Source organism: Tasmannia lanceolata, unplaced genomic scaffold (assembly GCF_043159265.1).
Source record: "Tasmannia lanceolata isolate RefF3 unplaced genomic scaffold, GAP_Taslan_0.1 ptg000002l, whole genome shotgun sequence".
In the NCBI taxonomy this organism is placed as follows: Eukaryota; Viridiplantae; Streptophyta; class Magnoliopsida; order Canellales; family Winteraceae; genus Tasmannia; species Tasmannia lanceolata.
In genome coordinates, this window is record NW_027518679.1 from 13,764,614 (window position 1) to 13,791,811 (window position 27,198).

Here is a 27,198-nt window from a genome sequence, read left to right on the forward strand (position 1 = left end):
TAGTATATAAAAAAAAGAGTACTTTTTACTTATAGGGGTGTTGTTAACAAAAAAACAGTCAATTGCTTAATACTCTTCCATAAAGAGTCGTGTAAAGCCCTTTCCAACAAGGAAACATACATAACATTGGTGGCTATACCAAAAACAAGTGTGGGATTTTTTGTCATTTATCTTATCTTTAATCCTTATCTCAAACATTGCTTGGGAGGGTGGAAATATCAAAGACAAGGATCGAGATTTCCAAACCCAAAAAAAAGGGAAAATTACATTTACACCCCCTCTAGTTTCTGACACATCCACTTCTACCCCTATAGTTTAAAACGTGACAACTACACCCCCTGTAGTTTCAATTTGTATAAGGTAGGCCCCCTCAGTTGACGGTTCGTCCACAGATTGAAGGGTTAGGATGATCTGATGGAGCTGATTTTTTGGGCACACCCTATCTATGTCAGGGCCCATCAAATGAACGCTTTGGATCATCCAAACAATGTGGGTCCACTATGTTTTTGGTAGTGTTTGGATTCGGGTATGGGCCAACATTGTTTGGATGATCCAAAGCGTTCATTTGATGGGCCCTGACATAGATAGGGTGTGCCCAAAAAATCAGCTCCATCGGATCATCCTAACCCTTCAATCTGTGGACGAACCGTCAACTGAGAGGGCCTACCTTATACAAATTGAAACTACAAGGGGTGTAGTTGTCACGTTTAAAACTATAGGGGTAGAAGTGGATGTGTCAGAAACTAGAGGGGGTGTAAATGTAATTTTCCCCAAAAAAAAACTCATCTCGCTCCTTCTTTCTCATGACGGAAAGGGGAATGATGGCTTTCATAATCCGAAAAAATATGGATTTGAGACTCCAATCCCATCAACCTTATGACACCCATAGCAACACCAACAGAAAAAAAAACATCGTTGCCGGCCATCAAAACGGACCAATTAACCACGGCCGATGGAGGAAGATGGGCGCTGGTCCGGCCAAAACAAGAACGGCGACGCAAGCCGTCCCCCTTTCCGTCAACCCTCCAGTGCCCGCATAAAAAACGGTGTTGGCCGAGAGCACCTTTATCCCCTCTCTCTCTCTCTCTCTCTCTCTCTCTCTCTCTCTCTCTCTCTCTCTCTGTAAGCAATTTAAAAAAAAAAAAAACACCTCTCTGACATTGTTGGGGTAGTGGTCATCTTTTGTTAAAAGTTTTAATTCAATAAAAAATAGAAGCACAAAGGTTTATCCAAACCCTCCCATTAAATGCACATAGTTTTCCATGTTATTATTTTTAAATATATATATATATATATATATATATATATATATAGGAAAAGGTTTCTGAGCTCGAGCTCAGAAACCGCTACTCCCGTAGTTGTTTGACTCATCCTATCCATTCAGTTTATAGGTTATGATTAGGGTTATGGTTATGGTTATGGACTTATGGTTAGGGTTATAGGTTATGGTTATTGTTATGATTTGTGGGGGTTTAGAATGGATGGCTACAAAGTAGGCTTCCATAGATTGAATGGTTAGGATTATGGTATGGAGATGGTTTCTTAGGAACATCTTATCTATGTGAGGTCCTATAGAATGGATGTATTGGATGAGTCAAACAACATGTAGATGGTGTCTTTATAGAGCTCTAGCTCGGCCTGCGCTAGAGCTCAGAAACCTTGCCCTCATATATATAACCAAAACCTTATTCCTACCTATAACCTACAAAATGAATGGGTTGGATGAGTCAACCAACTATGGGAGATGGTGTACTTAGAGAGCTGCACAGGCTGCGCAATACCTCAGAAACCTTCTCTCTCTCTCTCTCTCTCTCTCTCTCTCTCTCTCTCTCTCTCTATATATATATATATATATATATATATATATATGAGAAAAGTGAAGCTACACCGCCCGTGTAGCTAACTTAGCTACACCGCCGGCTTAAAATACAATGGGCCCACATTGTTTTGGTGATCCAAACCATTCAGTTGATTGGCCCTCACATAGATAGGGTGTCCACCAAAAATCAGCTCCATAGGATCATCCCAACCCTACTATTTGTGGAGGCAAAAATGAATGTGTAAAATCCTTCACAAATTTGTCCATTTTTGCCTCCACAGTTTGAAGGGTTGGGATGATCCTATGGAGCTGATTTTTGGTGGACACCCTATCTATGTGAGGGCCTATCAAATGAATGGTTTGGATCACCAAAACAATGTGGGCCCATTGTATTTTAAGCCGGCGGTGTAGCTAAGTTAGCTACACGGGCGGTGTAGCTTCACTTTCCTCTATATATATATATATATATAAATATATATATATATATAGAGAGAGAGAGAGGGAGAAAAGGGTTGCTGCGCTCGAGCACAGAAACAGGGGGTGGGGCCATTGGGGCGTGATCCTAACCATTCATTTGGAAGGCCTCATCATGGATGGGGGCCTACCAAAAATCAGCTCCATTGGATCACCAATGGGTGTCCATTTGTGGGGCCAAAAATGGACAGATATTGTTTGTCCACAAATCTGTCCATTTTTTGCCCCACAAATGGACACCCTAAGGTGATCCAATCAAGGTTTTAAATTCTCGGTTTCGGTTTCGGTCATCACCGAAACCGAAACGTTTCGGTTTCGGTACGAAATTTCGGCCGAAATCTTGTAAAAATTTCACCGTGAAATTTCAGAAATTTCCGAAATTTCGGGTGAAATTTTGTACTTCACAGAAACGTTTCACCGAAATTTCCGAAACGTTTCACCGAAATTTTCAAAATTTCACCGAAATTTCCAAAATTTCCGAAACGAAACGTTTCGGCCGAAATTTCCGAAACGTTTCGGCGAAATTTGGTACTTTTCCGACTCACTGTGAATTTCGTTTCGTTTTCCACCGAAACCGAAATATTTCGGCTGAAACGAAATATTTCGGCCAAAACGAAACGTTTCGGCCAAAATTTAAAACCATGGATCCAATGGAGCTGATTTTTGGTGGACACCCTACCCATGAAAGGGCCCATCAAATGAATGCTTTGGATCCCACCCAACATGTGGCCCCAACCTGTTTCTGTGCTCGAGCGCAACAACTCTATCCTCATATATATATATATATATATATATATATATATATATATATATATATATATATATATATATATTTATAGCTCAACCTGAGCTAGAGCTCAAAAACCACTACTCCCGTAGTTGGTTGAGTCATCCAACCCATTTAGTTTATAGGTTATGGTTAGGGTTAGGGTTATGATTTATGGAGGTTTAGAATTGATGGCTAGTTGGCTACAAATTATGGTCCTATAGATCGGATGGTTAGGATCATGGTATGGAGCTGGTTTGTTAGGAACACCCTATCTATGTGAGGTTGTATAAAATGAATGGGTTGGATGAGTCAAACTACTATGGGAGATGGTGTATTCTAAGCTCTAACTCAGCCTGAGCTAGAGCTCAGAAACCACGCCCTCATATATATATATATATATATATATATATATATATATATATCTGTGTGTGTGGGGGGGGGGGCGAGGTTTCTGAGGTATCGCTCAGCCTGAGCAAGCCACTATAAAACACCATCTCCATGTTGTTTGACTCATCAAACCCATTCATTCTATAGGATCTCACATAAATAGTGTGTTCCTAAGAAACCATCTCCATACCATAATCCTAACCATTCGATCTATAGGAGCCTAATTTTTAGCCATCCATTTCAAAACCTCCAGAAATCATAACCCTAACCATAACCATAATCCTAACTATAACCTATAGAATGAATGGGTTGGATGAGTCAAACAACTATACGAGATTGTGTATTTACAGGGCTGCTCAGGCTGAGCGATACCTCAGAAACCTTTTCCCTTGTGTGTGTGTGTGTGTGTGTGTGTGTGTGTGTATATATCATGTACTGATTTTTTCAACTTCTTTTTCCCAACCGTTCAATCGTTAGATCAACACACCGTTTCAATAGCATGGTCATCCATCGATCCTTAATCGAATAACACAATCCGATCCACAATGGTTGTACGGCCAGATGGTAACAAGAGATTACGGCACCATGGAAACACTCATCTTAAAGGTTTTACTCAAAAAAAATAAAAAAAAATAACATGTATTTTTTTTTAAAGATGACAAATTTTCATTGATACTAAAATAATTACATTGGGGACCATGAGTCCCACTAGATATTACACAGTATCAAAGAAAGCTGGACAGGACAAACCCAGAACTAGAAGGTAAGAAAAAGAAAAAGATATAAAAAACTAACACCTAACTTCCCGCACCAAACCATGGTCGGGTCTAACAACAAAAAGTCGCAACAAAGTTTGACCAACCATATCCAACCAACTTCGATCACAGCAAAGCACTCCGATTACCTTGAAGATACATCCAAAAAGCCCTATTACTTGTAAGTCATTAAAGAATTAAAGGTCCTCACTAACCCACCAAAAAGTGGCAGACCTTGTTTTTTAATTTGAACACTTTTCCAGTTCTAAGAAGAGCTGCTCAATCTCAGCAACAACAGATTCCTCAGAAGAGGTCTTTTCACAAGGATTCATTTTCCAATTAATCAGCTCTTCCACCCTCTTTATCCCTAACGCCTTATTTTCTTTCCACCGAAGAAGCCTTTCTCTTTTTTCATCCTCAAAAAATTGGAGAAAGAAAGGATGCTTATGCATCGGAGAATGGGTTTCTTTTACATTATGAGTACCTGTGACGGCAAAGAGAGTCGTTGGTCGATCAGCAGCTGCCTCCTTAAATAGTTTCCATTGACTCTTAAGGAAGGATTGAATTTTCTCTCTTGGTGTTGGCTTTGCTTTAGAGGCCACGTCTTCACTATATACCAAGGCCTGGAGTCTACTTAGCAGTTCTTCCAGTTCTACAACATCATGAGCCCTCTTCCTAGATTAAGACTAGGATTGATTTGGGTTTTCCACTTCGAGTGCTAGCCTTTTTATTTTCTTTTTGCTTGTTCTATTTTTTCTTTCTCTTTCTCTGTTTTTTGCTAAGAATGCCAAAGGACAAACGGACAAACGGACGTATACCTTTTATCTATTCACCTCATAACCGCTTCCCAAAGACCCCGGCCAGGAGCCAGAAGCCAAGTGTCCATCCATATCCCAAAAGCTCATTATGGGTGTATCTGATATCATTAAATTCTAGTGTGGCCGCAAGGAAAAAACCAATCATATTTCGACTCGAGTATAATGTTTCTTGTTTCTCAGGCTTTTCTTACTCTCTCCTCCCCCATCCCTCTCCCACCCTCTATCACCATTGGGTAAGCTAGTATTCCGCAGAAAAAAAAAAATCATGGTGCCCACAACATGCTCTTAGTCGTACAATTTTAATAAAATCCCATGTTCCAATAGGCAATAATTGGGTGCAACTCAAGCAGATGGACAAGGGAGATGAGCGCAAAAGAGATGGGCAAGGGAGATTGGATGGGCGCAAAAGGAAGGGGGACTCGCAGTGCCTTCTTTGCCGCTATCACAACTTTGGCTGGCGGGGTAAGTGTAGAAGATGCCCACATGCTAGACTCACCCCCCTTCCCCCCCCCCCCCCGGCCTCGCTGCGGGGTGGGAAGGAGAGACCTTCAGGGAGGCCTAATAATGGTAATAGATCAGGCGCATGGTTTTGCATCCCCTGTCAATATCTTAACTTTAGATGAAGGGATGATTGTTGCTGGTGTCATAAGACCAGAGTCCCCTCAAAATGGATCCCTCGTACCAGCTTATCATTTAAAGCTGATACCTCCTGTGGGGATATTGACCTCTGGCCGGATTCGGGTAATGTCTATCGCCACAAAAATTCAAGGAATCCATCTTTATCTATCTTAGGCAGAGAAGTGGAGGTCCGATTGGGTTCCCTTAGAACCTGCGTAATAGGGAAAAAAAAAGAGACCACCATGAATCTCTACAAGAGAGCTAGCAATGGGCAAAGGAGCTCTGGGGAATTTCTTCTTTACATTGTCCATCTCTGCTGGCGAATCATGATGTTCTTTTCATGTTTGAATCGGAATCTCAGCCTTCCCAGATCCTCGTTTTGGGTTCTCTGGCCTTGGGTAACCATTTGCTCTCCCTCTCACCATGGACAAAGGATTTTATTCAAGGAGAAGAAGCTCTTTGGGTTCACTTTTTTGGCATCCCATTGCACGCCTGGGCTGTATCAACAGTGGAGGCATTAGGGGGCCTTTTTTGGTAAGGTTGTGGAAACTAAGATAGAAGGTTCCCATCAGAATTGCCATTTCAAAAAAAAAAAAAAAAAGGTTCCCATCAGAAATGTATGAGCTACGTATCGGCTAAAATCTTGGTCCCCCGTTGGATGTTCTCTACCTATGGTGTTAAGCTCATGGTTTTAGATCAGACATACACCATTGGGGTTGAGCTTTCGAAGAATAACCTTTCTTCGCCGACGGAAAGTGCTCCGGTGGCTGAGAGGTCTTCCCCTTCTGATCCGGTGGGCCCCATTCGATTGGTGAATGAGGCTTCCTTGCCTGGCAGGCCGTTGAACCCCGTAGAATTTTCAAATTTCAAATCTTCATATGAAAAAGTTTCTGTGCGGGGCTCTGACTTGGGTGGTGCCCAGGATTCGTTTTGAAGGTCAAAACTCATAATCAGATGTCTAATCGAAGTGGAGTCTCGTCCGGCCATCAAGGGGGCGCCAAGGACAAGCATCCAAAAGATTTCGAAGGTCTAATCCAAAAGCATATAAATTGCTAGGGAACCTTTTGAGTAGCTTTTTGGGTCAAAATCTTAACCCGGACTCTTCTTCTTCAAAGATTGGCTTGCTCCGGACGTGTCAATTCATGCAGCATCTTTTGGGTCGTCAGGCTTGGAGAAAAGCCCTCTATCCCCTTTAGGTGTAGTCTTCTTGGGACAAATATAACGCATAGGTAATATAGGGCTCCAAATCAGGTTCTTGGGAAGAGTGTTAGAAGCGGTGGATTTTGACATGTATCTTGCTTGGCTTGAGTGTAGACCTTTCTAAAGTCGGGGTTAATCATGATTTGGAAATATGGCTCGGGTTCCTAAAAGCCTCCCCCTCTGAATATGCGGCTTTTTTGGCTTAGGGGTAGGTTTTCTGGGTTGTTTTCATCGGATAGGTTCTAGTATTTCTGGGGATTTTCCTTGTGGTCGTCCCAAAAGATGACGTATGATTGGTTGCTTTACGGATTAGATAGAAGATTGATTAGATTTGCCTGATTTAACTGATGTACAAATTATTGTCCCTCTTGTGTGGAGATTACAAGGTTTTAGTATGCTTGGTTTTGGCGGTTTTGCTAATAAGTAATCCCTTAAAGGTAATGATGATTGTATCGTGAAGGTCATCTGCTATTCTAGGATTGGAGGGAGCCTAAAAGTAGTGGGCATAATCTCATTTTTGAAAGACTTAAGGCAGTCTTGGAATCCGTCGCTTTGGTGCTCTTAATGGTACCTCGTCATAGCGGGACTTTTTTCATAATGTGGTTATTTGGCCCTCCCTTAATATTCAGCCCGAGGCGGTTTTTTGTAAGCTCATTTCGAGGCGGTTCATTCTCCCTCGCTCTTTTTGCTCTTACTTGTTCTGGATTCGGGTTCTTGATCCTAAGATGGAAGCCCAAAGCGATTCGGCCTCTTGTACTGGTTCTTCAAAGTCCCTTAGTGGCAAAAAGAGGAAATTGCCGGTGGATCTTCTTGAGATGGAGGTGGCCATAGAATCTCTGAAATCGATGACCTACCTAGAGGAACTTGCCTCCAAATTCTCGCGCACTCAAAGAGAAGTCACAAGGGATTCCTTAAAAGGTATTGGAAGCTCTTTAAGGAGGAGGTGAACAGATCGCCTGAAATGTTGTTTAAGCTAACTGGTTTTTGGCACATTAAAGAATCGTATTCTCCTATGTATAAGCACCCTCTATTCATCAAACTTTTAGGCGAAGAACGGACCTTAAGGCGCCTGCGGTGGGAAGAGGAAAGGTAGGGATTCAAAAATTGGAGGCAATGATCTCCAAGAAAAAAGCTTCAAATGATAAAACCCCATCTGTTGAGGAGATCTTGGCTTTGGGTCTCGATGAGGAGGTATATGTGTCTAAGGTTGTGAGCCTCATCCTAAGATTAAAGAATTCCTCTTCCTAGTCTGTTTCCTAGGGTTTTTGGTGCAGAGTGGTGGTTCAAACTTTTTGGTAAGGTTCGAAGGAATAGAGAATTTTGTTTAGGGTCTGGTGATAGGCCTCATGATTGCATTTTGCTGGGGATTACTGGTTCCTTGTATTTATGTGGGTGCGTTAAAAAATAAGGATTGCATTGACGATTGGTAGAAGTTGACAATCGCGTGGATTACTGATAAAGGAAATTGGAATGAAGAGAGACTGATCTCAATGCTGATTTACTAGAGGAATGAGTTAGAGCCAGTATAGAGTCAGGGGTTGCTCCAGAATCATATATAGTAGAATTGAGGAAAGGAATGATTGGTTCATGTATCTTTTTGTCCACTTCTCTGGGTCTGGGTATGCCCAGCCCAGTACAAACTAATATTTTGTATCGCAAGATGGGACTACTGGTCCCCAATGCTCTATGGATATTAATGAAATTTTTCATCTTTCAAAAAAAAAAAAAAAATTCTAGTGTGGCCGCCAATCCACCTGACCCAAGTACTAGAGAGAGTAGCCAAATAAATTAATCAAGCCGTCTCACAAAAGACTTATTCGCCTACCTGAAAAAGATTTGAGCAATAAACCCAAAGCAAGAAGATTTTACATGCTAAGGCAATTTCCACTTTTTCTTCCTTGATTCTGACAGAAAACATAACCACACACCACCTGTCTCAACCATGTCAGAGGATAGAGGAAGACTCAGATCATCACCCAAAGGCGGAAAAGGTCTTAGGTGGTAGACCTCGATACCAGGGAAGACCAAAAACACCTTTTTAATGCCTGAGAATACTCCCCTGTCAGGCCCGATCAGCTAGTAAGACATGATGGGGGAGGCATATTTATGGGAATGACGCCCCGCATTTTTCTCACCCAAGTTCCAGGGAATTTGAATTTTGAAGCCTGGGTGCTAGACTCCAACAGGCCAAAGGATCTCTTGCACTGGGGTTTTTGGATAGGATCCGGGCCTGTAGAAGTTTGATCCATCGGTACACTAGCCGGAATCTCCAAATCTCTTGGCAGAGGGAAGGATGCCACGGGAAGGGGAGGATTCTGAATAGGGTTGGTTTCCAGGTAATCATCCCTTGCCTCCTGAATTCGAGCCCCACAGAATAACAGCGACCAGAAATCCATAGATTGACAGAAGGAAGATTCAATTTCCATCTTGGTACAAAAATTTTGACCGATACGAAGCACATACATTGCTTGTGGTTGCCTTCCATTCTCACTTCTAAGACCGGTCCGAAGAGGTTTCCCAAGGCTTCAACTGTTGAGGTAACCCAAACTTGCAGTGGGATGCCATATATGTTGACCCAAAGCACCTCTGAACCCTGGACATTTTGCCCTTTTTGATTGAGAATAGTATCTGTGGCTACTGCTGTTTTCCCGGTCTGTCTGTCCCCAATAATTAATTCTCGTGATTCCAGGTGGAGTGGGAGAGTAGGAAACTTCCGTAGGCCTCATCTTTCTTAGCCAAAACTCCAGAGGCCATTCCACCGATTCAAACATGAATAAAACTTCATTCACTGATAAAAGACAAGGACAAGAAAGGGTAGGGATGTCCCAACAGCTTTTTGCCCAGAGCCAAAGATCCTGGATGGAACCAGATGAATCTCTCATTTTTCCTATCAAACATGCATTTAGGATATTAGATCTTGTAATCACCTCCGGGCCCGAAATGGATAAGGACGGTATTCCTCCTTTCTACCAAAGGGGTAATTAGTCCGGAATCAGGCCAGCAACCACCTTCCTTGCCCACGGTTCCCGAATCCACAAGATTCAAGGGCTTACCAGGAGAAGAAGAGCATCGCTCTTTATCCAGGTGGTACCATCGACACCTACCCCGCCATTTAAAGTTTAGGTAATTGGAGGATGAGCAATACCAGTCCGCTTGTCGCCTCCATGGTGTCGCTATGTTTCTTTCTACCTTCTTATCTTCTTTTCCTCTTCCTTGCTTCTGACACCATCGACATTTGCTTCTCCATTTAAAATTGCAATAACAGCAGGATGGGCAATACCAGTCCCCCTGCCGCCACATTCTTTTACAATAACTAAATAACATGTATTTTAATTCGCAAGCATGCGATAACATGGCGAACCATCAAGTATAATCATTGCTCTGATACAATTATTATAAAAAATAAGTTATATACCTTATGTATGCAACCCAAACGCAGAAGTGAGGATCTTGGCTTAATGTTACGAGCCCGATATCGCAATCTATCCGGTAATGATCTCGTTGGATGTCGTAGGAGAGGCTACTGGAGTCACTCATTTGTTCTTCACGATCACAAATCCGAGAGCCTATGGATGATGGCTTTAGAGAGAGTCTAGAAAGAGAGGGAAACTTAAAGGAGAGAAAATTGAGAGAATGGACGTCTCATATTATGTTTATTCTAGGGAATTAGACTACCTATATGTAGCCTAGGATTTTAAGTCTCCTTCTCGAGATAGGAGTCTAGGAGTCTCACCCAAGTCTAACTCTAATTGCTTATCAAGATAAGCTAAAAATAGAATTCTCATATCTCATCATAACTAATTGGATTTATCCATTTTAGCTTGTTGGGGCCCACCAATCTATGTGGGCGTATCTTTGGGTTTGGGTTCGGATAACCCAACCCGCAATCCACCACTTTCAAATTTTAAATTTTCGGGAGTAAACAAAAAGGAAATATAAGTGCATGTAAAGCTAGTAGAAATTTGAAACTAGCAAATTTTAAATATGCAAACACACATATTTAGTGTTTTCCTTCTTTTTCATATGCATTATGTTTCTCTATCTTTTCTAAAACGTTTATAACGTTGTTTCTAAGATGTTTCTCAATGCATTATCATACGATTTTATATCGCATCCCATTTCTTGTCTCCCCTCTATTTTTGTCCTCATGTTTCCCGCTTTCGTTTCACGTTTAGCTTCCCGAATTTGTTTCCCAATCTGGTAACTATGAGAGCACCTTTCAATTCATTATATATGATTATCTGGCTTACAGAAGCCCTTAGGAGGTGAGTTATTATGACTTATGTTTGAGTGATGAGATGTGACATGTGAGAACTTTGAATAGTTTAATATTCATTATTGTCTGTAATAATTATATTTAATATTTAGAACTTAACATTTTGTACGAATAATATTTAGTTTTGTGGATGTATTACAAAAAATTTGATGTTTTAAGTAATAACATGAGTTTTCTCTGTTAAATTTGGTCGATATAATGGTTTCTTAGTTTTATAAAAATCTAATGTTTTTTATTTGTTCTAAGTTTTAATTATTAAAAAAAAAAAATCCCCTGGTCTTAGCGCCTTTTTCCAAAATGAAACACCAAAACATCTGGTCTCACCAACCAAAAAGAAATGCTACACAAAATGGTATTGACAACTATGATATGGAATCAAAGATTAGCAATATGTCATGCTAATAAAGTTGTTTCGCCAATGAAGTTGAAAAAAAAATATAACAATGAATTCAGACAATCAGGAGTTGGAGAATTGACCTTTTTATCAATAGAACCAAAAAAGAATGACCAAATGAACAAGTTCAATCTACAGGATGTGCATACCAACCCACAAATAAAAGCATATAATCCAATCATCATCCAATTCAGACAAACAAAATGAAATGTTCAGGAGTTCAATTCAATTGATACATCAGTAAATTCCAAATGCGAAGTAACAAAGAAATTCAAAGACAATAAAAATAACCAACCCCATAATAAGCCTTCTTTATTTCAGATGCATTGGCGTTCTTGCTTACTCCGAGCACATCATAATAATCACGTGCGGCCATTGAATGCGATCCTAACAAACATGACCAATTTCAGAAGAGAAAGAAAAGATCCCGCTTTGACTATTTGGAGAAAAAAAAACTAAACTAAACAATCAAAACATCAGAAACGGTGCTAAATAATAATTAAAATACCAGTAGCATGAATAGATCTCGTCACACACCAATTTCCATATAAAGCCCCAGTTTTTATCCCAGTCCTATGCCTCCCTACATCGATAGAGAAGGCCGCAAAATCAAACAAAGAAATCCATGAAACAAAAATGGAAAAAAAGAAAAAGGGAAGCTTACAAACTAGTTTAAAACCTCAAATTCAAGCGCTAACAATACAAAAAAAATCACACCTGTTTCGGAAGTTCCACATCCCGAAATCCGAGACAAACTGCAGATTCCCGAAATGAATGCCCGACAGCTCCCTCGGCGCAAAAAATCCTCCAACTGCAGTGAACAATAACAAATACGGAAAATCACGAAACAACAGACGATTCTATCCATAAAAAAGCAGAAACAATCCATAGAAGAAAAAAAAAAGATGGTTTTGCTATTAGGGCACTGGTTAGGGAGCATTTAAATGCTCTTCAAAATATTCAATTTACACATGTTTTGAGACTTTTTTTTTTATGTAAAATGAAGTCTCATTTAAATGATCCTTAAAGTGTGCCCTAGTTAGCAAAACCCAAAAAAGAAAAGATCGACGCTTACGAAGTTTGGAGAATTTTCGGAACGTTTGGAGGCGAGAGACCTCCGAGCGAACCAGAAGACGAGTCTAGGCCCATTGCCACGCACCATGGAAGTCTAATCAGAATTACTCGGTCCGATATACAGAGTTAGGGTTTTCTTTCAAAGAGAGATGAGAAATCCAAGGAGAGAATTACCACGTCTGATATGCAGACTTAGGGTTTTCTTTCGAACAGAGAGAAATGCAAGGAATGAGAGAGAACTAGAAAAAAAAACCCTAATTTTCTCCCAAGAATCTGAGGAAGTCGGCCCCTGTTATTTTCTTTCGAAATCTTCGCGTAGCGTCTAGAGAAGGGGTTATTTTGGGTACTCTGGTGTCTTACATTTCTATTTCTGCCCACATTTTAAGGATTCACCTTTGGACTGATTTGTCCTCTTACTTTTGCGAGAAATTATACCTGGCGAGGCCGTATTGGAGATAGAAATGCAGTACGTAAATTTATCGCCTAGTGAAATGACAAATTAACCCTCTCGATGCGATGTGAAGAGTAAGATATAAGAAATGTCTACAATACCCTTGTAAGAGGGGTACGTGGGGCAAAAGAAAATCCAATCATAGAACAACGGATGCCTCTCACAAGTCGGGAGAATTGAGCTGGTGAACACCGTGTCAAATTAATTTCAGAACTTTTGGTCCGTGACACCAATGGAGCCTAACCATCATGAAGAAATGTGCTGATAAACGGCAAGACCATACGATTACGACATGTGTCACCTTCTCGTCGTCCAAGCCTCATCATCACAAATTATGGAAGGGATTATCCAGCGAAACCATGCGCACCGTCAAAGCAGGAGAACGGTCCAATCCTGCAAATGAAGGTTTTCTCTCCATAATGATGAAAAGGTTCGCACGCCACCCCTTAAAAGGAGGAGAAGGGAAGAAGAAGACGGATTTTGAATCTCCCTTAAGACAACCGGAAAATAAAGAAAGAGGCAAGACAACAACAGAGGATGTTGGGAGCTTAATCCCACTTTCTCTGTTAGTCCCCTCCGACCCACCCACCCATACCCCAAGAAAAGAACCTGTGCCTTGGCCTTAGTAAACCTGACCAAACCCTCGCCTCTTCTCGTTGTTCTTTATATTGATTGGTCAAGAATCTGACTTGGGCGTCGAAGTGGTCGTACGGGACCCACCCCGGACCCCCCTGACCCCTTTGTTTGTGATTGCAGACCCCGCAGAGGCTCTCTACCCACCGCGCAATCGCAGACCCGGATTCCGACGCCATCATATTGGCGCCATCCGTGGTACTCGTCGAGTATTGAACGCCTTACAACGATGAGAAACCACACCCAACAGCAAGAAACAGGGGTAATGACCATGAGCCAGGCCCAACACGCACAAACTCACGCCTCAAGTTCCCGGGAGCCAAACTCGCCGCTCTCGGGCCGACACTTGCCCGCCTCCAGCACACCGCAAATGGTCCCCACCATGAAAATGTTTAACGAACTCCGCCAAGAGCTACTCCAACGTTTGCCTCCACCGGAACCTCCGGCCCCGGGGAGGCCCCCAACAGCACATGACCAGACGGAAGCCTATGACGAATGTGACGAGGAACAGCCGGAAGAGTGTCATCCCAGGCGAAGGCTAGTACTGGCCCGCCGGACGCCCTCCCCTTCGGCAAATAGCCTTTTGCCTCCCACAGCTAGGGGGCACCAGCGAAACGACGGAAAACAAGCTACGCTAAGCCGCACTCCCCCTGTCCGGCTGGCTCGCTTCCAGGAACCACCCCCAGCTCGGACGGAGGAGGTAGCTACCTCAACGCAAAGGTAAATCCGAGAAGTAAAACGGGAAATGAAAACGCCTTACGCCCACGACATCCTCGACGAGTGGGAGAGGGAAACAGCATCCCCGTTCACCTCGGAGGTCTTAAAAACCCCAGTGGAATCAGGAGTAGACCTCTCCCGTTTCGGTTTGTACGATGGGAGCACAGACCCTCTTGAGTTCCTCCAAACTTTCAAAAGGGTAATGACGCTCCGGGGCGCGTTGGACGGATTTATGTGCAGAGCCTTTGCCTCCCTGCTAAGAAAGACCGCTAACGACTGGTACATGAGATTGGAGCCCGACTCCATCACATCCTTCAACGAATTCGGAAGGAAGTTCAGCGCAAGATTCGCCAACAACCGCCTCCGCCACGATCCGGTGGATGCCCTCTTAGCCCTCCGACAAGAAAGAAACGAGACCCTAAGAGACTTCATGTTGAAATTCAACGCCGAGCTAGCCCAACTTTCCAACATCGACATTCAAATAGCGGTCGCAACACTGAAGCATGCCACCACCGACCCGAATCTCAAACTACACCTTACCCTCAAGCCACCACGGGACCTGCAGGAACTTGAATCCAAGGCTGACAAATTCGTACCAGCGGAAGAAGCCTGTGCACGAGAGCGGAGCCGGCCCGGCCCAGAGGAAAGAAAAAGCAACGATGGTCGAAGGGTCATGAGGCCACGGGCCGAGGAAAGACAAGCAAGCCGGAACCCCGTCTCCGTCTTCGAAAGGCTGGGAAGCGCCCCCCTGAAGGTTCCCCTCTCCCATGTCCTTCTCGCTATCAGAGATCAGGGTCTCCTGGCCCCCCCAAGAGAATGACTACGGACCCGAAGAAGCGGTCCACAAGAACGTTCTACGATTTCCACGGGGACCACGACCACGAAACCGACCATTGTTTTCACCTCAAGCTCCAGTTAGAAAAACTGGCCGAGGAGGGGCATCTATGTAACGCCCCGGATTTTTGGAAATACCAACTCGGTTCGTAGAAGAATATTACATCATCTTTTTCAAAAACTTTCATTATTCCCATTATCTCAAATACAACAACTACGTTTAGAGGGTTTACAGAAATTAGGTCTAACTTATTACATCTTAATTCAAGACATAGTTGATACATATTTAAAACATATTTGTCCTTTAGAACAGTTCTGCATTCAACTCTAGCATTCCTCATCTTTCATCTATACTTCACCTGGGGGTTGGAACAATAAAACAAGGAAAAAGGGGTGAGCTCAAATAGCCCAGTAGGGTATAAACAACAAGTGATGTAGAATTGTCAAGCTCATAAGAACATGATATTTTGCAGATAGGACATCTCACATTATAAATATGGAAAGAAAGAATAAGCACAACATACTTTTCAAACGTATAGAGAAAACTTACAGAACTTGATATCAAGAATTATATATATATATAGAATTATATATATAGACTTCATTAAGCATAGATGCTTTCATTCATAGCCATATCTCGGCCCATTCATAGCCATACATCGGCTCATAATCCTTTAGATTTACACTCTCTAGAGTCGTCTTTACCCACGTGCACATGGAGGACTATAACGCGTCCACCCGTCATCATATCATAACTCAGTCCATATCCAGAATTAGGGTATCATAAGATAAACTCTAAACATAAACATATCTCACGGAAGCAAGTTTCGAGGATACAAAATATAATTATAGCTTTATCAGTAAAATTATTTATCTGAAAGGAATGGGATCTGAAAGAAAGGATCCCCCTTGGATTCTCATCAGTTGTGGATCTTAGAAGGATAGAAACTCTTATAGCAATTGCGTATAAAGAGAATCAAAGAATATGAAATATTCACATCCAGTATATTAAAAGAGAATCAATGGAGAAACTCTTACATATAGCAAAAGAGAATCAATGGAAGAAAACCCTTACATATAGCAAAAGAGAATCAATGGAAGAAAACCCTTACATATAGCAAAAGAGAATCAATGAAAGAAAACCCTTACATATAGCAAAAGAGAATCAATGGAAGAAAACCCTTACATATAGCAAAAGAGAAAAACCCTTACATATAGCAAAAGAGAATCAATGGAAGAAAATCCTTACATATAGCAAAAGAGAATCAATGGAAGAAAACCCTTACATATAGCTTTCCGATCACAGGTTTGTTTGAGCTTACACCTTGGAGTGGATAACCTGTAAATATATTCTAATTTTATCAAATTCATGTTTTAAGGCAGTGTCCTTTCTGTCCAGGTAATGTCCATCTATGTCCAAAATAATGTTCCCTGTGTTCAGTGTTCTTTCTATTAAAATTTTAAAATCATGGGGCCCAGCATGCACTATTCATATGGACCCCACATGTTACTATTCATGTGGACCCCACATGTTACTATGCTCAGCAGTTCACCATTCTTTGATTTAGTTTATTTCTTGGTTACTATGCTCAGCAATTCGCCTTTCTTTGATTAAAGTTTACTTTACAGTTACTATGCTAGCATTTCACCGTTCAAATAAGATGGGCTACTATGCTCAGCAGTTCGTCTTTCTTTGATTAAAGTTTACTTTACGGTTACTTTACTAGCATTTCACCGTTCAAATAAGATGGTAAAACTTGCATAATCTATAGCGAGTTATCGCATCTTATGCATGCTTTATCCTAATATTTACATAGGTGGTAGAACCAACCATATTACCCATAATAAATACTTTAACTATCTATATGAAAGACTTACCTTGGTACTGATGAAGTGAATTTTCTTTTCCTTCTCCTCTCTCTCTTTTTCCCTCTCTCTCTTACTCTTTCTTCGCTAAATTTTTTTAGCTCTACTAGGGTTTGTCGAAATAACAAAATGAGAGCCTCTATTTATAGATACTTCATTTTTAAATTCACAACTACTCTCTTAAATGCTTCTCTTAAATGCTTTTACAAAAATATAGGAATAGTAAAGGTATAAATAAATTAATAGTAAAGGCTGCTTGAATAGTAACTGTAGACACCCCATTTTGCTCTACCTTAATCGATAAAGAAATTAGGGTTTGTTTTCCGTCGGTTTTCCAATGTCTTTCTTTCCCGCATCCGTTTGTTACATTTCTAAATATTTTTGGTCGTTTCCGTCGTATTTCGTATTTTCCCGCTAAATGTTGAGAAGGATTATTCAGAAAAATCTAAACCAGAGAAAATTGGGACCCGTTTGGTGGGCCCGCATTGGGTGCTTCGATTAAATTTGGATCGAGAAAGTTGGACCCATTTGGTGGGGCCGCATGATGCATTTTGATTAAATTTGGACTCGTTTGGTGGGCCCGCATTGAACATTTGTTTAAAATCGAATCAACCGAGGGCCCACATTGTGGGGCCCGCGTTGTGGGGCCTCAGTGGGGCCTCTTGTGAGGCCTCTTATGAAGAGCAATGATGGTAGCTCTCCACTAAGAGCAATAATGATGGACTCTCCACTAAGAAACATGATGGGCCCTCCACTAAGAGCAATAATGATGGACTCTCCACTAAGAAACATGATGGGCCCTCCACTAAGAGCAATAATGATGGACTCTCCACTAAGAAACATGATGGGCCCTCCACTAAGAACAATAATGATGGATTCTCCACTAAGAGGGACAACATGATGAGCTCTCCACCAACATATCTCTCTCTCTCTCTTTCTCTCCCTATATATATCTCCCTTCCCATCCATAAGAAGGAGGAAAAAAAAAGAGAAATTTATCTTCCATTATCTCTTTCTCTTCCATTATCTCTTCTAATCACTCCCTCCAATCCCTTTCCTCAATATATTCTTCCATCCCTCTCCCTAATATTCTTCTTCCATTATCTCTTCACTCCCTCAATCACTCCCTCTAAACACTCCAGAGAAAGCGAAAGACGGCGGAGCGGATCGGCGGCGGCAGGATTTTTTATATTTTTTTGGATTGGGCGGAGATCTTCACCACAGGTAGGTGCATTGTTCTCAAAATATTTCTGTATTTTTCCGAATTTTTCTGATTTTTTCCGCAAATTGTGTTTTAAAAATGGAAAACTCTTCAAAAAACATCTTTTGACGAAGAAAAATTAAATTATATACCAAACAGATTCTAAAATTAATGAAATTTCGTGGGCAAATAATATGTTACTGATTCATTTTACCATGAATTTATAAAGATTTTTGGAGTTTATTTGGTATATTATTTAATATTTTCTTTGAAACTTATCAGCTTTTAGGAGAATTTTTACTAACATCAGATCATCATTAAAATTCATACAATTTTTACAGTAGTCTTATCTTCCATATTACTTGTTACTGTAAAAGTTTCGTGTTATTTGGATCTGTTTTAATATGGGATGTAGTGTTAATTTATAATCTGGTCTGGAAATTGTAAAATCCGAAATGGGTAGTAAATAATTTCTAAAATTCATGAAAATCTCACTGCATGCTATTTTGATTCATATAGTATTTCTGTAGAAATTTCATAGAATTTAGAGTTATATTTCTACTAGTTGATGTGTTAATTGTGCAATCTGGACATTTAATGGTTTAATCAAGATTAAATGTGAATTTAATGTAAAAATATGCAAAACTCATCCTGTAAGCTACATACATTTTCATCTTGCTGCTGTAGAAATTTCAAATCATTTCGAATTTATTTGCAACAATTTCACTTGTAAAACCGCTCATATGCTTAAAATTGATAAAATCCATGGAAAATTCGAAATTAATTGAAAATCATATAAAAATTCCTAAAGAACTTTAAAATTCTGCCACATGTTCACTCCTTAATCCATTGAAACAGAAATTTTAGGATCTTTAGATTTTCCTGGAAAAATGGCCCGTGCATCCATAATCGTATCCCAATTGCAACTTGATCTTTGACAATTTGAATATTTAAGTTATAGCATGTTGTTGGCTCCGAGGTTAGTGTCCACGGAAATCCTGAGATTCTGCCAGGCAATAAGATGCTATAACCTAAGTATTAAATTGCACAAGGAAAGAGCGCACGATTCCCTCCTTTGGATGCCATTCAAGGCCGAAATTGGTGAACCCTAGAACCATTGGTAATCCTTAAATGTCTAGAAACTGAAAATCTTCAAAATCTGAAACTCATTAACCTCGAGAACTTAAATCGATTTATCTTGTGTCTTTCGGAACCATTGGATTATGGTTTCCAATCTAAGAACCATTAGAGCCCAATTTAGGAACACTGGTGTCGTGCCGTGTCCTAGGTTTTAGGGAGTCCTAGAGTTAGGAGTCCAGCCTCATCACGGACGCTTGCTATGAATAGCAACCGTACCATAGGTCTAGTTACACTAGTCACCCGATCTTTCCCTAGGACAAGCCTAGTAAACTAGGATGTAGGCAAAACCTGCATTAGTCTAAGGGACAACTTGCATTCAGATAAGAATCATATAGCATCTTAGATGAAATCCTAAGATAATAAAATCCTCAACTTGAATTAAATAATTCCTCTTAAAACTGTTGAAACAGTCAAATCCGTCTAAGTCGGTGTCCTAGTTGAGTTAGGCATATGTAGCTTAGCTTAGGTCCACCGAACTACGTCGACTCTGATCCCAGTGAGGCTTGGGTACGTAGGCAGCTTGGATGTCTGACGGCATACCACCCGCGAGTCGGCACCACAACAAATTGTGGTGTTTTGTATATTAATTTTCTTGTAAATACTTAATCAAATCAGTTAGGGTTTTCCATGAAATTAGAATTCTAGGAGAACTTTCACTTAGAATGAATCCAGACAAATTAATAAATCAAGATACACATCTAGGATTCACATTGAAATTAGATTCTAGGATGCATGTCACTTAGTTCGCACATTAACATAGAGTTGAATGAGCCATTTAAAATAAATTTAAAAGAGTTAGCTTTTGGAATCGAAGACCGATTATCGGGCAGGAATGGTGCATGTGGTGGATAACTCCCCATACCTTCCATTCTCGTAACCAGGTAGCGAGTCTAGATTTCTGGTTAATTACGGGTCCTAGATCCCACATCTAGGTGGCGACTCTGTCAGTCTCTTTCGTGTGGAATTCGGATTGCCTTAGTGATCCCAAGTTTACAGGAAAGACAAATTCAAATCAATAATTAAAATGCACACGCCAATCGCGTGGGTACGAGAGACCAAGAGAGAGCGCGCGGCGGCTCGCGCCCCACGCCCCTCTCGCGGGATCATGTCCCACAGTCTGGCGACTCTGCTGGGGACCACCTAACTTCATTAAAATTTCAAAAGATAATTCATTTGAATTTAATTTAACTGGCTCATAAAAACTCTATACTTGTTAGATTAGTTTGTCTCGTTTTATTTTCTCATCATATTTTACTCGAACTTAATTTAACAAAACCTGAAGGCATCATAGATTGCGCGAACTTATTGCACACACTTACATCACTTGCATCTAAACCCTTGCATTTCACATGCACACACGTCCTATTTTAGGAACTCGGAGTGTTATCTAGCATGGTTGACTGGGATTTCATCACCTGGTGCCTCTGTGCTAGAGAAGCATTCCACCCTTAGCCTAGTACCTTTATGGTGCGTAAACGGATCTCTTGTTCACGTACTGATACGCCGGACACTGGTACAGTATATCGAACATGGATTCGCGCTAAGGGGACTCTTGGCCTTACCCCTAGATTAACCCACACATGCATGCAGTATACGAACACATGTGCACCACATGTGTGAGCCTAGTTTAGGATATCTTACCCATTTGTGTCTAGATTAGGCCGTAGTCCATCTTCCAATGGCTACGATCGGTCCTAGGTACACAAACAACGTCATGAGTCGAGATCCTCTCTCCACTCCGCTAGATTAGGATTAGGGTTGATGCCTTCAGGTAACACTGTTAAAATGTGCGAAGACTAAAAACTTTTCCTTTGGGGTTAGGATATAAATCCCATCATTTCCAAAGATCTCATAGGATTAGTTATTCTTGATCTACCCGTTGAAAGTAATCCTATGCAATCTCACATTTTGATCATGTGTCTATCATTCGTCTCTTGTGGGATTCGATTGTGTCTTCATTGGCGGAAATTGTGTCTCAATCATTTGATCGTGCAATCTTGATGATCCAATCTTGCCTGTACCCTTGATCTCTTCCTCCTCTAGGGGCTACCTTTTTCAAGAATATTTCTGCTAAATCCTTCAGAGTTTACTCTCATAATCCTTGAACTAAGGGCATTCCCCTCATCATTTGGATTCATTCTATTGTCCCAATTACTTGCTTAAATGTGTAATATTTTTCAGTCATTGAGAAGAAACACTCCATGAATGTCAAGCTCATATACCTCGTGTTCATTATTTCCATGACAGGGCACTAAACACCATAGCTAACCCTACTATTCCTTGGGTTCGGATCTCTTCTCGATTGCAGAGGAAATCTGTCTCCCCGCCACCTTCTCTGAGGACCCCAGCATCTCCTTCTTTCCCATCCTCATCCTCCCCAATGGCAGAAAACCAGAACAGTAGTCTTCCACCCGCTGCTATTACCGATACTCTCACCTTGATTCTCCGGCAGCTTCAAGAACTCAAAGAAGAGAACCAAGTTATCAAGGCCCAGCTTTCTGAAAAGTTGGGGCCATCGTTGTCCAAAGATAAAGGGTCCATGCACCATACAGTTACTTCAGCCGCACCTGCCCAGCCAGTGTTCATTCCTATCCCTGACAAAACTGAAGAAGATTTTGAAAAAGAGCAGTACAGCGAAGATCGCAGCAGGCCTTCTCAGTCCATGGTTGATAAAGTAGTTATGGAGAAATTAGAAAGTCTTACCAGGAAGGTTCAGGACATTCAGTTTCAGGACCAGGGTGGTTTCAATCCAAGTGACCTCACACTGTTCCCAGAAATCCGTCTCCCAGCCAATTTTCAAATGCCGGACTTTGATAAATATGATGGTGTGGGTTGTCCAATCACACATTTGCAAATGTTCACCATCATGTGTCAGCCTCAAGGCTTATCTTCTGAGCAAATGGTTCAATTGTTCCCGGTTTCCCTAACCAAGGTTGCCAGGAGGTGGTTCATGGTCTTGGACAAGACTCGTTACAGGACATGGAAGGATATCGGCGAGCAGTTCATCAGGCAATTCAAATATGATGACGGGACAGAAATCACCAGAAAGGATTTGGAAAGGACAAAGCAAGACTTGAGGGAATCCTTTCTGACCTTTGTGAAAAGATGGAGGAGAATAGCAGCTCAGATGATGGAGCGCCCTTCTGAGGAAGAGCAGGTCCAAATAATCATGAAAAATATTTCCCCCCAGCTCCAGTATCACATGTCGTTGCAGTATTATCCGGACTTCAAACACTTTATCGTGGCAGGCACCCAAATAGAGGAGGCTATGGCTCAAGGTGTGTTCAACCGAAGTAACCCGAATACCAAAGAATTCAGGAAGCCTCCATCAGCTGAAATTAATAACCTTTCCCGCTCCAAGCCTCAGCCTTCAAAACCTCAGAACCCCATGGTGATGGGTTATACCCAACCTGCTGTCACACCTCGGCCACAGGCCCAGACAGAATTTACCCCTCTCCCCCTTCCGCCATCTGAGATACTCAAGGAGTGTTTAGCCTCAGGTCGCATGATCCTACCCGACATTAGGGCTCTTCCTAATCCTTTACCAGCAAATTGGCGAACAGATCAACACTGCGAATACCATAGAAATTCTGGCCATCTCACTGATAATTGCATTGCCCTAAAATTCAGAATCCAGAGGTTGCTCGACAATAAAAGCCTTGTGTTTGAGCCAAGTCCCGTTGCTACCAATAACCCATTACCGAATCATGCAGTACTGCCGCCAGCCGTTCGCAATGCTTAAATAACTGAAGGCTCAAAGGGGCACAGGTCCGGTTGCAATGAAAAGAATCAGAAGTTGAAAGTACCATTTATGAGCCAGCTTTCGCCGAGCCTCCAAAGCTAGACAGTTGCAGCAGTTAAAGTTTTAGTCATTTACTATTTTATGTTGAGTCAGTCACCATGGTCAGTACAATTGTTGAGTCCGGTTTTACAGTTCAAGGTTAATGCCTAGTCCAGGCAAGTTATCGTTTGCTTTTCTCTTTATTCAGAGTTGTGAATCCTGAGCATGTTCAGGATAGGTCGTCAGATGTAATAGCCTTTCCTTTAAATAAAATTTCAAGTTTCAATAGTTCACTTGTGTCTGTTTCTTAAGTATGCTTCTGATCTTAAAGTAAGACTCCCTCCTCAAATGAGGACAAAATTGGCGAAACTCCACTTGAGTCACAACAATTACTTGAACAAGAGGAGGAGCGCCAATCTCAGCCTTTCAAAGATGAAATTAAAGTGGTAAACACTGGCACTGAAACCTTGATCCAGTAAATGCCGATTGAAAATACATTACCCTCTGAAAAGTGTGAAGAATTGGTAAACCCATTTTGAGGATAAAAAGATGGTCCGGTAAGTGTTACCATTAATGCCAAGAGAAAGACCCAGATAGAAGGTTCAAGAAAGAATGAAGTGAATATCATATGCTATGCAAGGGGCATGGAGTGGAAACAACTTTCATATTTCCAATCAATGACCTTGGTTCTCAAATTCATAACATGAAGCCATCAAATTCGAGATAAGAAGTTCAAGAGCAAGCATTGAAAAGTGATCATCAGATATCAAGAGTTACAAATCCATAGATGGAGGATGTCGAAGAACAAGTTTCGCTCTATGAAAGTCGAAGGCACGTATTAGAATCTTGAAAGAAGAAGATTTATTATATCTTACCTGGAAATGCCGTCAAGCTCCGTGAAAAAAAAAATAAAAAAATAAATAATCAGTACCAGAGGGACTCTAGTAACCTAGATCGATTCTCAATCTGAACATCGGAAGGCCTCCTTTGGCCGAATAAATCCCAAAATCAGAACCCAAGGTCAAAAGAATACCGGTTTGCAAACCCTTCGAGCCTGAATAAAATTTTCTTGAAAACCCATCAAACTAGGGGCATTCCCCCGAACTACGCGAGACCTGATCCTTACACTGGGGTACGTAGGCAGCTCGGTTAAACTGAGTTCGGTCAATTCAAAAAAGAAAAGCAATTCAATCAATCCAAAAAAAAAAAAAATTCAATCCTTTCAGAAAAAAAAAGGGGACAAGTTCCTAAAGAAGAGAAGTCAATTATTCCAGAAAGAAGAAAAAAAAAGAAAAATCAATAAACTTTCGAACAATTTATCTTCAAACTAGGGGCATTCGCCCTGAACTATACACGACCTGATTCCTACCTTGGGATATGTAGGCAACCTATTCACAGGTTCGGTCGAAATCTTTGTTGAACCTTAAGCCATTCTTTGAAAAGCCCTATCCTACCTATAAAGTCCTTCCGGTGTTCAGAACTAATGATCTAGGTCCCGAAAAAAAAATAAAAATGATGATGAATAAAAAAAAATGGAGTTTGAAGATCTGCTAGACTGAAAACCTGAAAGGGCGGTTTAGGCAAAATTTAAGATCATTCCCCTGTTAAGTTGAAAACCCGAAAGGGCGGCTTAGGCAAAAGCTAAGGGGATAGCCTGCTGAATCGAAAACCTAGAAAGACGGTTCAGGCAAAAGTTAAGGCTACCACGGTCCGCCAAGTTAAAAACCCTGAAGAGGTGACTTGGCCACGGTAAGAGAATCATTATAAGAAGGCTACAGCCAGTATCAAGACTGAAGATCAACTGAAGTTCAAGCAAATTTATAAGAAGGTTACAGCCGGTATCAGGACTGAAGATCAATTGAAGTTCAAACAAATTCAAGTGACATCCTCAAAACTGGGGGCATTGGAGCTAAGCAATCCTAGGAGTTGTAATTAAATCATTGAGGCATTACTGTTTTAAGGAAAAAGTCCAGTGTTTACCAATTGAAAAAAATATTCCTTGAAAGGATAGACTTACCAAATAAAACGTTAACTAAGTCAGAAGCATTACTGTGTCTGTCAGTGTAGTTAATCAATCGTTGTTATTCTATGTTCACTCCTTTAGAGCTCCTCAATCCTTTGAGTAGTGCCTTTTATCTAAGTTTTCTATTTAAAAAGAGTCAATCGTCATCCATATGTCCAAATGATGCAACTGTCTCGGTGAAGGAGGCCCGGCCTCGTCAGCTCCCTGCGATTGTACCTGAAAAAGTTCGAGAATCTAGTCAAACAGCTATATTTCAAAGATGATCAACTCAGAAGAATTCAGAAGTAGAAACATCAGAAAGCCCAGCTTCCGTAAAAAGATCATACCCCAGGAAGGCATCTTAAGCTTGGAAGAGCCTCAGATGCAATGATGGTCGAGCCAATTTCTCAGAAAGATGAACCGTTAAAATTCAGAATTTCCTTCCAGTTAGTTAAATACTTTCCTGGTCAAGAAATGTTTATCTAAACACCTATCAAGAGGCAAGTCCCACTTTTCCATGATTATATCCAAGAGAGCCGTTGTTCTAGATTACCAATTTCAAGTGTCTTGTTCAAGGTTTCAGTCATCCAAATCCCCAAAGACAAGACCAGCAGTCTCTTTGAGAAAAATCTTGTTGAAGTTTCATAAAAGTGTTTCTAATCCATTCTTGTTAGTAATGGTTCTTCGGTTTGCCGTTTCATCATTCGTCAAAGTCCTAGTTTCCGATATCTTTGTCAGGCACGATCTATAACATCCTCGATTTCATTAAGTTCAAAAAAATCAAAAATTCATCAAATCCAATCCTATGTCAAATTCAAGTTCATGAAAAATCTCTAAATTCTTCGTTATTGAATTCATCAATCAAAGCTATCTTGTTTCTTTGAGCCTGTTTGTGAACGGTGCCTCTTTTCTCGAGTCCATTTGTAAATGGTCTCGTCTTCTCCTTGAACCCGTTTGTGAACGGTGTCTCATTTTTCTGAGTCCATTTACGGTCTCATGTCCTCCTTGAGCCCGTTTGTGGACGGTGCCTTATTTCTGAAAAATCAAAAATTCATCAAATCCAATCTTATGTCAAATTCAAGTTCATGAAAAAACTCTAAATTCTTCGTTGTTGAGTTCATCAATCAAAGCTATCTTGTTTCTTTGAGCCCGTTTGTGAACGGTGCCTCATTTCTCGAGTCCATTTGTAAATGGTCCCGTCTTCTCCTTAAGCCCGTTTGTGAACGGTACTTCATTTTCTGAGTCTATTTGTGAATGGTCTCATGTCCTCCTTGAGCCCGTTTGTGGACGCTGCCTTATTTCTGAAAAATCAAAAATTCATCAAATCCAATCCTACGTCAAATTCAAGTTTATGAAAAATCTCTAAATTCTTCGTGGTTGAAGCTATCTTGTTTCTTTGAGCCCATTTGTGAACGGTGCCTCATTTCTCGAGTCCATTTATGAATGGTCTCATGTTCTCCTAGAGCCCGTTTGTGAACGGTGCCTCGTTTCTCGAGTCCATTTGTAAATGGTCTCGTCTTCTCCTTGAACCCGTTTGTGAACGGTGTCTCATTTTTCTGAGTCCATTTACGGTCTCATGTCCTCCTTGAGCCCGTTTGTGGACGGTGCCTTATTTCTGAAAAATCAAAAATTCATCAAATCCAATCCTATGTCAAATTCAAGTTCATGAAAAAACTCTAAATTCTTCGTTGTTGAGTTCATCAATCAAAGCTATCTTGTTTCTTTGAGCCCGTTTGTGAACGGTGCCTCATTTCTCGAGTCCATTTGTAAATGGTCCCGTCTTCTCCTTAAGCCCGTTTGTGAACGGTACTTCATTTTCTGAGTCTATTTGTGAATGGTCTCATGTCCTCCTTGAGCCCGTTTGTGGACGCTGCCTTATTTCTGAAAAATCAAAAATTCATCAAATCCAATCCTACGTCAAATTCAAGTTTATGAAAAATCTCTAAATTCTTCGTGGTTGAAGCTATCTTGTTTCTTTGAGCCCATTTG

General features: G+C 41.0%; 1 protein-coding gene across 2 annotated transcripts in view; it reads right to left on the reverse strand.

Annotated features, from left to right (window-relative positions):
- LOC143877497 (chaperone protein dnaJ GFA2, mitochondrial-like) overlaps positions 1-12,986 on the reverse strand; it is an 82,095-nt gene extending 69,109 nt beyond the window's left edge. Inside the window, exons 1-4 of one of the 2 annotated variants that reach the window (XM_077379614.1) lie at positions 12,586-12,986; positions 12,228-12,321; positions 12,019-12,093; positions 11,806-11,897 (exon numbers count right to left, since the gene is read on the reverse strand). In XM_077379614.1, coding sequence (XP_077235729.1) covers positions 11,806-11,897; positions 12,019-12,093; positions 12,228-12,321; positions 12,586-12,672 — 348 coding nt within the window. In that variant the 5' untranslated portion in view covers positions 12,673-12,986. Of the gene's footprint in view, positions 1-11,805; positions 11,898-12,018; positions 12,094-12,227; positions 12,322-12,585 lie in introns of those variants that run through there. The other variant, XM_077379701.1, reaches the window with a different exon arrangement.
- Between the last annotated feature and the right edge of the window lie 14,212 nt (positions 12,987-27,198).